The sequence below is a fragment of the Rhodnius prolixus genome, unplaced genomic scaffold (assembly GCF_049639745.1).
Source record: "Rhodnius prolixus isolate KJV_2025 unplaced genomic scaffold, Rpr scaffold_1, whole genome shotgun sequence".
NCBI lineage: Eukaryota > Metazoa > Arthropoda > Insecta > Hemiptera > Reduviidae > Rhodnius > Rhodnius prolixus.
In genome coordinates, this window is record NW_027411581.1 from 2,523,189 (window position 1) to 2,538,527 (window position 15,339).

General features: G+C 35.4%; 2 protein-coding genes across 5 annotated transcripts; both read left to right on the top strand.

The window, feature by feature from the left end:
* Nucleotides 1-2: 2 nt before the first annotated feature.
* LOC141448788 (UDP-glycosyltransferase UGT4-like) lies at nt 3-9,708 on the top strand. Of its 3 annotated transcripts, none has more exons than XM_074117476.1 (7): nt 3-142; nt 1,952-2,189; nt 5,275-5,681; nt 7,003-7,197; nt 8,589-8,817; nt 8,915-9,134; nt 9,287-9,708. In XM_074117476.1, the coding sequence occupies exons 2-7, from the start codon at nt 1,952-1,954 to the stop codon at nt 9,585-9,587; spliced, it is 1,590 nt and encodes a 529-aa protein (XP_073973577.1). In that variant the 5' UTR covers nt 3-142; the 3' UTR covers nt 9,588-9,708. The 3 variants fall into 3 exon arrangements, with proteins under 3 accessions (XP_073973577.1, XP_073973756.1, XP_073973669.1); XM_074117568.1 differs by lacking the exon at nt 3-142 and adding an exon at nt 164-1,142; XM_074117655.1 differs by lacking the exon at nt 7,003-7,197.
* Nucleotides 9,709-10,201: 493 nt separating this feature from the next.
* LOC141448588 (UDP-glucosyltransferase 2-like) lies at nt 10,202-15,331 on the top strand. Of its 2 annotated transcripts, none has more exons than XM_074117074.1 (6): nt 10,202-10,916; nt 11,431-11,834; nt 12,988-13,182; nt 13,264-13,492; nt 13,857-14,076; nt 14,827-15,331. In XM_074117074.1, exons 1-6 carry the CDS (start codon nt 10,679-10,681, stop codon nt 15,134-15,136), a joined length of 1,596 nt encoding a protein of 531 aa, XP_073973175.1. In that variant the 5' UTR covers nt 10,202-10,678; the 3' UTR covers nt 15,137-15,331. The 2 variants fall into 2 exon arrangements, with proteins under 2 accessions (XP_073973175.1, XP_073973236.1); XM_074117135.1 differs by lacking the exon at nt 10,202-10,916 and adding an exon at nt 10,963-11,344.
* Nucleotides 15,332-15,339: the final 8 nt, after the last annotated feature.

Here is a 15,339-nt window from a genome sequence, read left to right on the forward strand (position 1 = left end):
AATAATTTTCAAATTTTGCTTATTTATGATGCAGATGGTGCTCCCAATATGATGGGCAAGAAAAATGGCTGCTTAAAACTGATAAAAGATGCAAATCCAGAAATGATTCTTGTGCATTGTGTTATTCATAGGGAAAAACTTGGTAGTTAAAAACTTCTGTTCTAAATTAAGTACAGTAATAAAGTGTGTTAATGTTATTAAAGCTAGTGCCAAATGCTTCTATTTAGAGAATTTATTTCGTAATTAATGGGTGTTAGGAATCAATTTAATTGAAGTGTTTCCCAACCTTTTTTGTGCCATGCCCCACCTTAACCTTTCTAAAATTTTTATGCCCCCCTATGTGACCTACATAATTTTTAACATTAAAAAACTGATTTGTTCACTTAAGAAACATAAATGATAGGTCCTAGGAAGAAATCACTATGAAATTGGTAACAAAACCCAGTCAGTAAAATTACAGTTAAATACAGATTTTTCTATATTACTTAATTATTTTAATTTAGTGAGATCCTTGCGCTTGATGGTTGCTGCACAGAGATTTTATATTAGGTTCCAATTTGGTTAGCTTCAGTCTCAAGTCTCCACGTTGTGTTATATCCAGCCGATTTCTTTTTTTTTTTTTTTTTACCAGTAAATCATTTACAGCACTAAATCCACATTCGGCTAAAAATGAAGATGGATACGGTAGCAATAGTTTTCTTGCACATTTGGTTGAATTTGGGTATTTGATTTCTGTTTCCTCACAAAGCCATGCCATCGCTCCTTTTATGTTAAATAAAGTTTTAACTGACTCATCATTTTGCAATTCTGCGAGTTCTTCTTCATACTGCATATTTGATATATCAGACAAATCCACTAACATTGGCTGCATCATCCATGATGGGAAATTAATTTATTTTGAATCAGAAAATCTTTCTGTCGAGTCCATTTTCGAATTGCCCCCCTAGGGGGCGTGGGGCCCCACGTTGGGAAACACCACTCAAATCGCTAAGAATTCAATTCTCCCCACTAAACTAGGCCGACTTAACAGCATCTGCAGTTGACATATAGTAGATCAACCGACCAGCCAGGTTTTTTCCTCATTTGAAGCTTGTTCCAACAGTAGTTATTTGCAAACCTGTTTCATTAACATTTTTTTAAATGTAAGTACTAAATATTTATTATCAAAATATTAAAGACAATTCTGTTAGTCTCATTATTGCTTACCGATAATCACTTTTTCTTCGCTTTGATGAGAGGAAGTTCTGGAATTTGCGTCACATTTTCTTTATTGAGTTAACATCGGAAATATAAGTTTTAAACACCAAAACATATTTACAAAAAGTATTTTTAGCCTATTTTTAGCGCCTACTTTGCAGAGTTTACTATCAGGCGCAAAGATAGCCGAGCGGTAGAAATAAGGCACTTAAAGCTGAGGTGTTTTGCGGTACTGTGATCTATTCCTAGTATAAGCCTTGATTTTTATTTAATAGTTAATATAAGTAATTAATAATTAAGTCCGCCAAGAAAAAAATAGGTGGTAGTTTACTTTTACTACCTACTTTAGTTTCATTATCCGACGTCGTGTAAATTAGACCAGAAAACTGCTACTGCAATTGTTTCAATTTTAGCTAATTTCATTTTAACTCTCACATGCTTCTGGCAGTAATTCTCTGTTTGGTCACGTTTTATATTTTACTCTCAAATTATAAGAGAGATATAATTTTGAATCGTGGAACCTCTGAACTTTATCAAGGAAGTTTGGCGGTATCATGAATAGATTTTGGAAACAGTTGCCAGATTAGTCCCGGCAACGACCACCCAACACTATAGAGCAGTAAAGTATCTGAAAAATTTACTTCCATTTTACATTAACTCTTTGGAAATAATAGTTGTAGTTGACGAATTGTACTATGTAATTAGTAATTGTAGAAAAACTTCTAGAGGCTTAATCCATTTGTCTGTATTTCAGATGAATTTGTGGCCGACGGTGCTGTTCCTAGGTTGTGCAGTACCAAGGATAGATACAGCCAACATCCTGGTAGTACTACCTTGGCCATCGTATAGTCATACAAACAACTATATGCCCATATTCCGAGGTCTGGCTGCCCGCGGTCACAATGTCACCATGTTCAGTCCGTTTCCTCAAAAGCCACCATTACCGAATTTAACGGATATTGTCTTTCCAAATCTTAAGGAAGAATTATTTAGTAAGTTAATTTAAAATTTTCTGCCAGGAGACTAGTTTCCTATGAGTAATTGTCCTTTGGAGTAATTTGTATGGTTAAGTGAGACTTCAGGGAAATCTTAAACAAGAAGTATTCTGAGAAGCGCAATTATCCAAAGCTACTGCCAGAATTAAACTAGCTACAGAATATAGTCCATTCTAGTACAGTTCATTTCTATCAATGAAGCAATACCATATTTGACCTAAGTTGAAAGCAATTGTCAGAGTCTTAGCTAGCCAATTCACCACTCTTGTCGTATAGTTAACCAATATTTTACAAAAATTAATGGTCTCACTTTTTGTTAACGAAGAGGCACTACTCTGTCGGTAAACTTCTGCTGAGGACATACAAATTATACATGGATAATTTTGGTCCTCTAGTGATGTGTATCTTTCCAGAATGGGAGGATATGTTCATCAAACCGCTACCTAATGGCCTTACAGATAGTAGACAAGTCGCCTAGAAAGGATTAAGGTAGTAATAAGGGCCTTTTCTTTGCCAATCTGTCTGCCTATTCATTACCATTGTGCTTATATTTGTTTGGGTATAATTGTAATCAAATACTGATATTATCTTGTCAGTTACAATTTATTCGTCCAAATCCGTTGTCTATTTTTATTAATACTAATTATCCTTCGAAACTTGTATACAACGAAGAGTCACAAGGAAGTTTCCTTCCTTTTGGAAGGAAATTCCAGGAAGAATTGTATCCAATGAGGTCACTGAAATTTCAAGCGCAGATTTGATAAGTTATTCGGTTTTCTGACTTGGATTTGATTTTTTTTTTTTTTCAGCCTAGATCTTCCAACTAATTATTCCCGATACCCGTATACTTAAAAGAAATCATTGGATGTATAAATTTGTTCCAACCAAGGATCAAAAAGAAAAATCTATCCAAAAGATACTAAAATCTCCTTAACAAAAAAACTTACAATTTTAAAAGTTCAGTATAACAGTTGATTAAACGCCAAAAGGTACACAAATCAGCAAGTACCCAACATTTCATTCATACTTCTAGTATCATATTTTTTAGAATTTATTAGATGTCATAGACCCTTATGCTGGCCATTATCATGCATAAAATATTTGTTCAGTAATGAGTAACGCCCATTTAATTTAGATTGTAATAAGAGGTATTAAGCTATTCCTGCTAAACTAGCGCAGGTTTCAAAAAAAGAAAATGTGAATGGAAAATATAATTGTTTTGAGGTTAAAAATTAAAAATGCATATACACCCACGTGCATACCAACTTTCCTAGTTTTTCTTTTTGACATCTGATTTTAGCGCAGCAGAAGGAAGTAAAAATCGTCGGTTTAAGTTCATTGATCAATTAAACTGATTGGTACTTAACTTTATGCAGCAGTTAAGCATTAATAATAAAAATGTAATTAACAATTAATCTAGTTTGTTAATATGTAGTTTTCTTCAATTACATTGTTAATCTAGGTGTTCTCCCCACAATGTTATATGTATGTAATATAAAATAGATATGCATATTTTTAGTTGGTTACATCTACTCAATTAAACGGCTACATTAAATTAAGGTTTAAAATGAATGAATTATAATTACAAGTATTATTTATTTGTTATTAACTATGTAATTTTTGCCCACATAGGCCGAATTCAAGACTGAAATTTTGTTAAAATTGTTATTCATATCAGGGCAGAAACAGACCAACTATAACTTACCCTTTTTCTTCCTTTACGTGCGAGTGATGTGATGATTATTCAGAATAAAGTTAAATCAGAAGAATAATTTGGAATAGAGTTAAAATGTAGTGCCTTTTTAATACTAACTATGATGATGAGATACATCTTTTATTATTCTAACAGAAAAATATTTATGGGTGATAAAAGACCAGCTCAAGGGTCTGTGACATGTAATAGATTCTAAAGTTGGGTACTAGCTGATTTGTGTACCTTTTGGCGTTTAAACAACCCTTATACTGAACTTTTAAAACTGTAAGTTTTTGTTAAGGAGATTAGGTTAATAGAAGTAAGAAATCAATACTTTCATTTTGACTTTTATAGCTTCAAAACTGATATTAAAGGAGCAGTTTAAATTTCTTCTGACAAAGTATCATTTGATTAGAAACAACTTTTATAAAACGGGAGGAATTCTTACTGTTGCGGGCGAAAAAGCCACTTTGAGTAGAAACTTATTAATACGCCCTTGTTTTCTTCTGTAGTTGAAGAGGGTTAGTCAAGACCTAAGGTAAAGTGAATTAGCGACAGTACAAAGCTTTATGAAATCACTGTTTTGTGGTGGTGCTTGTCTCGTGGTTGAAATTTGTCGTGTCTGAATGTCGGGTTATGGGTTTAGGTGGATATAATGTAGAGCGACTGGCGATGAGGGTTGGAAATGGAAGGCGGCAATTAGAAAGCAAACCGCCTCTCTCATCTGAAGACTAACTGTAAGCTTGGAAACAGCAGGAGAAACAGAGAGAGAGAGAGAGCTAATTGTGAAATAGGCTTTGCCTTTGGCGGCGAAGAAGTGGAGGAGAGCAAGGCGGAGCGGTAGCGGCTCTAGACAGATTGCTCAACACTCATATCCGCGCTAACCCGGGCACCGAGATGGAATAATAAGTGAGTGGAAGATATAAGGTTGCGGCTTTGCCCGACCCGGAAGACCAGTATCTTGGATTTAATTAGTCGTTTCTCAAGACTAAGTTGTAGTAGCTGTAGTCTCCTCAGGGAGCTTGGATCACTTATATCCCTGCGACTAGATAATATTTACAAACGTACCTTCATTCTGCGAGTCTATCTTGAAAACATTTTATGAATCTGGCGTCTCCACAAGTTCTGTAAAAGGAAATAATTCATGATTCCGTTTTAATAATGTATCACATACATGCACTTATTTATTTATTATCACTATAATAGATATTTCGTCAAAATGATGCATTTTTGAATTCCTTGTCTTAAACATTAGCATGTAGAAATCCTGCTTACTGTGCAAGTTTACTGCTCCAAAGAAAACTAGAACTTTAAGCAGAAAGCTCTATCTAATCAACTACTTTGATAAAATTGCTGATTATTTTAAACTATTTATTTATTTTATTGCAGAAGCTCTTCCAGAAGATTTAATCAATGACGATAGAGTATGGTTTCGACTTTTTGGTCTATTTATTAAGGGCATAAATTGGATGAAGGTTACGCTGAACCATGATCTTATGAAGGCACTCATAGCAGATACCAGCTCCAAGTTCGATCTAGTAATTGTAGAAACTGGCTTCCTACAGGAACCGTTCGTAGCGTTCGGACATAAGTACAATGCGCCGGTCATAAATCTTGCATCCAGATTTCTATTACCATTATCTGCACATCTCTCTGGAAATCAGTTACCTATTTCCTATGTACCTATGCAAGTATTTTCGTTCTCAGATCACATGAGCTTTACTGAGAGAGCGGTGAATATGTTGCAATATTACTGGGAAGTGGTGGTTGGCCATCTTTTTTATCTAAGGGCGCAGGTGAGTAAACATTTCAGATTATTTTTATGTGTTTAAGTTAGATGATTTCTAATCTGGAAACGTGGCCGCCCATCCTACAGTTAGTATAGAATGCAGCACACATTTGCTCCAGACTCCTTTTTTGGCTTTTCCCAAGGAGGTGAAACGGGGTTTCATGTATTGGTCCACTTCACCTACCATAGTGATTCTGAGCAGATGTTTCAATCTATGATTGTATGTAGATTTTTCATCAAGAGGCTGTGCGCTGTGACTGCATATAGCTCTACCTTGTTCTGTCGGCCAGTTAGGTGAAACAGTTAGAATCAGAGATAGAAATTACATGTGCAGATGTTAAATGAGAAGCCGAACGGTAAACTTGAAGAAGGCATAGAAAAAAAAAACTTCTGCAAAATACACTTGATTTTTTAAGTCCTTAAGCTCGTAAACAGCAGCATCACAATTTACTTAAGTGCTTTTATCAGCCCGTCATTATAATGAAATTATAATTATTTTAAAGACGTCAATTATAATGAAATGAACTCAGTAACAAACGAACCAAGTTACTGTTGCAAACCATGCATTCACATAGTTGTCGATCTACAGGATATGCCAGAACTTTGTCATGAAAGTATTTACTTCACTTTGAGAGCAACACTTTATGATAGTGATAATTATGGCAATGTCATCACTGTCGAATTGCTGCCAAAAAAAAGATAAAGTTAGTGTAAGAAAACTCACTTTTTTGCGCAAGCTCCAGGATTGTAAATATACCAAAAAAGGTACATACTATGAATTTAAGAGGGTTGTGAGGGATGTTTGTTACGTCACAGGAATTAGGAAAAAAGAAAATGTAAGTTTTCTGACCCTGTCGAAATATTTTCCTTTAAAAAGACATAAAGCTAAAATAAATCAGCGTAATAGTTTCTCAGACTAGTCTTGGAAAGGCCTCCCTTAACCAGTTTCCGGCAGGACCTCGCAGAGGTAGAACATTTGCCTTGACCAGCCAAGGCTAGTGGTATGGAGTTGTATGTTGCATTTTGGCCCGAGTAAGTGATCCAGTTCAAAAAAATCGAAGGCCATAATTGGTCGGATTATATTCCCCAGAACTTTAGAACTTTGTCACCGTGTCTTAACAGAAATCGTCAAGTATCTAAAATGGAAAACTGCCAAAAAGCTCTCCGATTGCCCAGTCTCAGGAGAAGTGCCGTCCAATACCTCTAAAAACTCTGCTATCTTCCCGTTATACACTTAAAACAATGAGCGGCAAATTTTTTTTACTGAGCGACAGTACTTCTTCCAGTACGTTGATTAAAAAATGAAATATATTCAGTTTCTGTAACAGGAATCACTGATGAAGGCACACTTCAAGTACCCAGGATCAGAGAATATGCCAACATTGGCAGATATGCTCAGAAACACATCACTGACGCTAATGGAGTACAATACCATTGCTGTAGGCTATTCGACACCATTTTTGAAAAACATCGTGGAATTTGGTGGATTAAGCATCTCTAAAGAGACCAAAAAGTTGCCCGATGTAAGTTCTATTACAATCAACAAATTCTTACAATACGAGGGTCGTTTGAAAAGTCCGTGCAAAGTCAGAGAGATAGCACTACTGGCGCGTATCGAGGTTATGTTTAGTTAGTAGCATCTCTTGGAAGAACACACACCAAGTTTCAGCCAGATCGGTTTATTTCTTTGTGTTTGGCATTCGTTTGAATCGAGGAAGTCGAGTGATTTTCAAAAAATGGACGAAAAAGAATTTCGTGTGTTGATTAAACACAACTTTATGAAAGGCAAAATGCCTCAGGAGACTAAAGAGAAGCTTGATAAACATTATGGTGACTGCACCTTCGATTAGAACAGTTTATAAGTGGTTTCAAACTTTTCGGAGTGGCCATATGGGCACAAGTGACGCTGAACGTTCTGGACGCCCTGTTGAGGTTACTACTCCAGAAATCATTGATAAAATCCATGATATGGTGATGGATGACAGAAGAGTGAAGGTGCGTGAGATTGCTAGTGCTGTGGGCATCTCGAATGAACGGGTACATGATATATTTTGCATCAACATTTGGACATGACAAAGCTATCCGCAAGATGGGTGCCGCGATTGTTCACGCTTGACCAAAAACGAAATCGTGTGAAGTGTTGCAAGGACGGTTTGCAGCTGTTCCAGAAGAATCCGCAGGACTTTAAGCGTCGTTTCGTCACTGTGGATGAAACATGGATACATCACTACACTCCTGAGACCAAAGAACAATCTAAACAATGGGTTACCAAGGGGGAATCTGCGCCAAAAAAGGCGAAGACCGTTCCTTCGGCTGGTAAGATTATGGCGACTGTCTTTTGGGATTCGCAAGGAATAATCCTCATCGACTATCTGGAAAAGGGTAAAACTATTACAGTTGCATATTATTCATCGTTATTGGACCGTTTGAAAACCGAGCTGCAAGAAAAACGCCCACGATTGGCCCACAAAAAAGTCCTTTTCCATCACGACAACGCATCAGCTCACACCTCAGCAGTTGTGGTCGCAAAATTAATGGAAATAGGGTTCCAACTCGTTTCACATCCCCCCTATTCTCCAGACTTGGCTCCCTTGGACTACTATTTGTTCCCCAATATGAAGAAATGGCTGGCGGGAAAAAGATTTTATTCAAACGAGGAGGTGATTTCAGAAACGAATGGCTATTTTTCAGACTTGGACAAATCCTATTATTCGGAAGGGATCAACAAACTAGAGCAGCGTTGGACGAAGTGTATAAGCCTAAAAGGAGCATATGTTGAAAAATAAAAAAGGTTTACCCCAAAATATTAAGTAGTTTTTATTTTTGCACGGACTTTTCAAACGACCCTCGTAATATGTTATTTACGTAGAATAAATAATAATAATAATAAATCAAAAATTTGCCGTAAAAATAGGATCTCCAAGAATTCATGGACAATGCAAAAGATGGAGTTATTTATTTCAGTTTTGGTTCCTACATAGAATTATCTATGAAATCAGAAAGACTTCAACGATCTTTGATTTCCGTTCTTGGTGGACTGAAACAGAAAGTACTTATGAAACTGGAAGCCACTAACCCATTCATAAACTCTACTAAACCAAACATTCTGGTCAGGCAGTGGTTTCCACAACCTTCTATATTAGGTAAAAAAAATTCCAATTTTTTATTTATCCATTTAGTTATTGGAGGGCTTCCTTCCTCTCAGAAAAAAAATTAATATTAGTCATTTCTTTATTTTAGCTCATCCAAACTGTAAACTGTTCATTACCCATAGTGGCTTACACGGTTCAATGGAAGGAATATACCACAAGGTGCCAATGCTGTCCATACCACTGTACGTTGATCAGAAGATGAATGCAAAAATGTTGGAAAGCGCTGGAGTTGGCTATACCATACAACCGGAAGATGTGACGGAGGAAACACTTCAGATAGCGATAAACAAACTGCTCAATAATCAATCGTAAGTTTGATTTGCTACACAATATTCTTTTGGTCTCAAATTGCACCTCACCGCTTGCTGAGGGAGGCCAGTAAACTCTTTGAGAGACAATCCAAGTTTTTTGGATTCAAAGAGTACATCTGCAAACAACTTAATCATTTTTTTTTTCCTAGATACAAAGAAAATATAAACAGAAAATCAGCCATCATGAAGGACACCCCGATAGATCCATTAGACAACGTGCTCTACTGGATAGAGTATGTGATCAGACATAGAGGCGCTCCACACTTACGGCCAGCTGTTCTAGATCTCCACTGGTACCAATATCTCATGTTGGATGTGATTGCTCTGTATCTGTTAATATTAGTTATAATGATATATGTAATTAAGACTGTTTTAACTCTGTTATGGCGTTGTTTGAGATGTACAATTTTTAGAGGTAAAGGATCCAATTTGAAGTCTAAACGAGATTGATTTAGATCAATTTTTGCTCGTTTCACAATAAACAAGCAATAGACATTTAGGAATTGTAAAATATGAAGAAATAACAATAAAAAGTTTGTAAATATCAATACATACATTAATAATTTTCAAATTTTGCTTATTTTTGATTCGAAAAGCTCACTTGATAAATCTAGGATTACCAACCTTTTATCTTTGCCCATTTCTTGATTTATTTTTTTAAGAATGAAACCCGAAATTTCTACTTTTTCATTTAAGAGGAAGCATTGTGATCTTGCCATATGTTTGAAAATTGAATTTTCACCAGAATTATCCATTTTGAGGTCCGAAGTGTAATTTTTTTCAAAAGTGATACATTAAGAAGGGTGCTTCAAGTTGTAATTCTCTGTGAATCCATTCACATCCACATAGAAACCCTTTTATCCTGGCAAACGTTACAAATAAAAATAATAGGAGTACAAAGTGACTACGCAGCACGAAAACTTTAAAGAAAAACGGTTAAGGTACAATACTTTTCGGGAAAAATTGAGGAAAACTTCAAAACAATAAAAAAAAGTCAAGATTTCAAGATGGCGGATTTGGGCGAAAAATGGTTAGCTTCAAAAGCGGTTACAGTACCAAAAATTGCAATTAAAATTACAAAGTGTTTTGGACATTAGAAGCAAAATGTGTGGTTCAAAAATTGAGTGTCCTACTTTGACTTATCACTTACAAACCAATCATTTTAGAGTCAAAACCTTTTGTTTTATCACGTGTTCCCTCCAATTTTGTTTTATTTTGAACCAGAGTGTAATGAATATTCTAAATTGTTTACCACTGAATCATTTTTAAACTTATGACCCATTTGACCAATAACAAATATTGTATCATTAACTCCGATAATATTTATCTGCCTTTTAAAACGCGATTTATGTTAAAAATTACTCTTTTTGATAATAGTTGTCAATGCTAGAAATTTATTGAAGGCGATATGTCGTACTTAAGTTTTAGCAAGTTTGTGGTAGATGATTGACTGAATAGCAAATCAGCAAGTGTTAGGATTACGTAATTGCAGCTAACAGTGGAATTTCAGGCGCTGATTTCTCTACATTACCATTTTTTAGATGACTCTATGGGTGTCGTTGCTGTTCCTCGGGTTTGCAGTTAGCTGGATTGATACAGCCAACATCCTAGTGGTTCTACCCATGCCATGGTACAGTCACACTAACAACTATATGCCCATAATTCGAGGTCTGGTTGAACGAGGCCACAATATCACAATGCTCAGTCCGTTTCCACAGGCGCGGCAAGTGCAGAATTTAACTGACATAGTCTTTCCGAATCTCCAGAAGGAATTACTTGGTAAGTTAAGAGATGTTCTCCATGGTCTTTGATGTAATTCAGAGAATTGGTTAGGTAGTCTAACTGGTACCCTGAGAGAAGCAAAAGTGAGACGCGAAATTTAGTCAGGGCGGAAACAAAAAAAAAATGATAACCAGTTTCCAGGGCCTTGCAAGTAGCTGAAAGAAGAGTGACGCCTCTGAATTCTCAGAACCCTACAACTAAACATTCAGGGCTGCTTGAGAGCTAGTTTCTAAACAAATTGATTGGCTGATCGTGCTTCATTTTCAAGTCCCCCTCTCATGCTAGAAGTTTGCCAGAAAACTAGAAAAGGCGTTCTAGGAGCGCACTTCCGTGTATACATTTTGCGTGCTGCTGCCCCTTTCCAGTTGTAGACCATTTAGCCATATGATAAGCAATATGGGGCCACCTACCCTATTTCTCATGGTGTGAGTACATTGAAAAATAATATTTATAATATAACTCCAGATATTTAGATTCTAAAGTTCGAGCAATAAAAAAATTGTATTTCCAGGTTTCGCACGAAATCTAGTTCAATCACACGGACTGTGGTATCGACTAATCGGTATATGGATGATGAGTGTCGATTGGATGAAGTGCATGTTCCATCAAAAAGAAATGAAGGCGCTTATAGCAGACAACAGCACTAAATACGATCTAATCATAGCGGAAGTATGGTTCAAACAAGAAGCGCTCGTAGCGTTCGGACATAAATACAATGCACCAGTGATTAATTTTGTATCAACATTTGTGAGGCCAGAAGCTGTTTACCTAACCGGAAACCATCTACCCACTTCCTTTGTACCCTTATGGAACTTACATTATACAGACAGGATGAGTTTTCTTCAGCGAGCTATGAACACATTTCAGTATTATTGGGAGTTGATCCTCATCCATCTATGTTATCTGAGGATACAAGTAAGTTTATATTTTCAACTAAATGGAAAATGTGTAAATTTTCCGACTGAGTCCTTTCTGACTTTTCTTTTTTTCTTTAATAAATAGGATACAAGTAGATCCATAAATTTTATTTGATACATTTTCCCAAAAAACTCAAGTTCGGGCACTACTAAGGGAGAGGGGTTGTTAGGCACTACTTTATTGTGCCATTTTTTTAAAAGTCAAATATCGAAGTTTTGGAAATCCTTATGAGGTAGTAAGAGAAAGTTAGACCAGCGAAGCTAATATGTATTGTGGTACTGGGTTCGATTCCCGGTCTTAGGTCTTGGATTTTATTTAATGGTTAATAAAAGAAATTTACAGTAGAGTATGTTCGCTAGTCGCCTCCGTCCAAGACACCTAATGGTAGTTGGACGTTAAGCCCCGCCTGAAAAAATTGGCGATTACTTTACTTTCACCTACTTTAGTAAGAGAGAGTTGTTTGAGTGTTCATAACAGATTTCTTTAAATAATTTGGAATTTTTAATCACAAGAATTACCTTTCATTACTTGAAGAACTGCTCCTAGCTTTTAAGATACTGTCATCTTTATATTAGAATCCTTAAGGAACTAACTTCTTTATAGTAGCCTTAAAAGCTGACTTCCTTAAAAGAAAATCTAATATTGATTGAAGAGAAAGAGAATGATTAAAACTGTCCGGTAGGACAGTTGTATAAGGGTTGATCATCAAAAACTGCACGAAAAAGCGTAACGTTGAAAAACACCCAAATTTGACAATTTTTTTCTCTTTTTCTATAAAAGATAAAATTCCCAAATTTTCTTTAAATTATAGGGCAAACCCTCCTTTATAGCTGTAATTTTTTTGCAACAACCCAGATCTAATAGGTTTCGAGAAAAAAGTTGCCAAAAATGAGCAAAAACGGCTTTTTCAAAAAATGTTCTTGTTCTTGTTGTTGTTGTTGTTGTTGTTGTTCTTCTTCTTCTTCTTGTTACCTTTTTTGTAAACAACGTAGCGCCTAAACGCGTGAACCGATTTTCATGAATGAGGTGTCATTCGATTCGGAATTTTATGTAGATGTTTTTTAAACATTCATTTTATTTTATTTATTTATTTTTGCGGCTCCAGTCACCGACCAACAAACACTTCTAATTTTTTTTAACCTTGCTCTAGGAAACCTTCATGAGGGAACACTTCAAATATCCAGGATCTGAAAGTCTGCCACCATTAACGGAGATGCTCAGTAATACATCTTTAACGCTTGTATACTCCAATAGTATTGCCGCAGGCTATCCTGTTCCTTTTTCCAAAAATATTCTAGAATTTGGTGGTATGCATGTTGCTATAGAAACCAAACAACTTCCCAAAGTAAGTTAATTAATAGATAATTTTTTTTGCTTTTGTCATAAACACATAATTCATTTAAATAATTCATGTTATCTTGGACAGGATCTACAAGAGTTCATGGACAACCCAAAAGATGGTGTTATCTATTTCAGTTTTGGTTCGGTCACAGAATTCTCTGTGTTGGATAATAAATCGCAACAATCAATTATTTCAGTTCTTGGTGGGCTAAAACAGAAAGTAATGATGAAAATTGAAGCAACGAATCCATTCATAAACTGTACTAAACCGAACATTCTGGTCAGACAATGGTTCCCTCAACCGTCAGTATTAGGTGAATTTCTTAAATTAAAGTAATTACATTAACTTAGGCTTAAGAGCCGAAATTCAGTGACAACTGCTGTCTAGCGTAAAATATTCCCCTCAAAAGTTCTAAGGATGGTTCCCTTATCCGGATGGTTAACCATGAGGCAGAGACCGAACTTGAACAATTTTTAAACCTTTCTGAGATACCCAGATTAATAACTGGGAGGTCCCTACAATGATAACTAAATATATATTGGGAATATTATATTTGTGAAGTACGTGCTTCAGGTATTACTTTTTTTTTTTTTACTTTACTAACGACAGTACTTCAAATTGCATAAGATTACCATTTAAATCTTTACTAATCCAACTTTGAATATTTAAACTTTCAGCACATCCTAACTGTAAACTATTCATCACACATGGTGGTATTGGTGGTGTCATGGAAGGAATCTACCATAGCGTTCCAATGTTCGCAATCCCATTATTTGCTGACCAGAAACTGAATGCAAAACTATTGGAAAAGGTTGGGATTGGTTACACACTGGAACCAGAAGACATAACCGCGGAAAATTTCCTGATGGCTATAAACACGGTGCTCAATAATTCGATGTAAGATTGGACTTCCTTTGAATTCCTGCTTCCTTTTTTCATTTTATTTATTTATTTTTGCGGCTCCAGTCACCGACCAACAAACTCTTCTAATTTTTTTCTGCGACAACCAAAGGATACAAGATCTCCCCTTTCTTCTTTTTTTGATTCTGGACCAATTATCAACTTCCTGAATATCATCTACATGGTTTCTTCTACTTTCTCTTCTCAATGTTTTTGTTTTTCTTCCATTATCGTACTTTATCCTCTCCATACTTGACTTCATGTTTGACTGTCCCTAACATCACATTTCTTCCAACTACTGAATAAATCTCTAAAAGCTATTTAACACCTCGCCTCCTAATCTGGTATCCTTAATTTTATTTCCTTATTATAGATTCGAGATCATCTTGATCATGAACAATAACCTTATTATGTCATCTATCGATATTTCTATTCTTCCACATTTCTTCATGTGGCTCAACCATCTTCAGATGATTTTGGAATAAAACCTTAAATATTTTTTCCAAGACTGTGATTACTATTATACGCACGGCCTCACTCTTAGCATATTATAATACTTTTTCAGATAACTGGAAATGGTTGTCTCTGCAAGATCTAGCAGATCTATTCTACTGCATAGAAAATTTGGCTTCCAATTTATTTTTTAATAAAACATTCATCTCTTTTTATAAAAAGCTATGTACGGAAATTACCTCTGTAATTAGTTGCAATCATACTCTCTCGACTTCATTGTACACACTTTTTCAGATACAAAGAAAATATTAAGAAAAGATCGGCCATTTTGAAAGATCAACCGATAGATACGTTAGAGCATGTTCTCTACTGGATAGAGTATGTGATCAGACATAGAGGAGCTCCACACTTACGGCCAGCAGTTCTAGATCTACACTGGTACCAATATTTCATGTTGGACGTTATTGCTCTATATCTACTAATATTAATTGTAATATTGTATGTAATTAAGAATTTAATAGGTTTGCTATACAATTGTTCATTAAGCATCATACAGAACATTGAATATTTTGAAAAATCTAAATTAAAATCTAAACCAGAATAAACAACAGATTTATAAGTGTAAATTACGTTTTCTGTATATTGCAAGGTGAATTTTTTTTTACTTTTTTTAATATACGTGAACGATTCTTACGGTAGAAATTTCTTTTTTAAATTTGTAATTTTAGCAATACTTTTAATATTACTTGATTACAAGAAAATAAGGAAAAAAAGGAACGTGTTTAGTGATAGAAATAAATGAATGAA

Bases quoted from the DNA above. Each gene is read 5' to 3' on its own strand.
- LOC141448788 (XM_074117476.1), top strand. From the start codon at position 1,952: ATGAATTTGTGGCCGACGGTGCTGTTCCTAGGTTGTGCAGTACCAAGG. The intron at 5,682-7,002 runs GTGAGTAAACAT...TTTCTGTAACAG, and splicing joins TTTTTTATCTAAGGGCGCAG to GAATCACTGATGAAGGCACA. The intron at 8,818-8,914 runs GTAAAAAAAATT...TCTTTATTTTAG, and splicing joins TCCACAACCTTCTATATTAG to CTCATCCAAACTGTAAACTG.
- LOC141448588 (XM_074117074.1), top strand. From the start codon at position 10,679: ATGACTCTATGGGTGTCGTTGCTGTTCCTCGGGTTTGCAGTTAGCTGG. The intron at 10,917-11,430 runs GTAAGTTAAGAG...TTGTATTTCCAG, and splicing joins TCTCCAGAAGGAATTACTTG to GTTTCGCACGAAATCTAGTT. The intron at 13,493-13,856 runs GTGAATTTCTTA...TTAAACTTTCAG, and splicing joins CCCTCAACCGTCAGTATTAG to CACATCCTAACTGTAAACTA.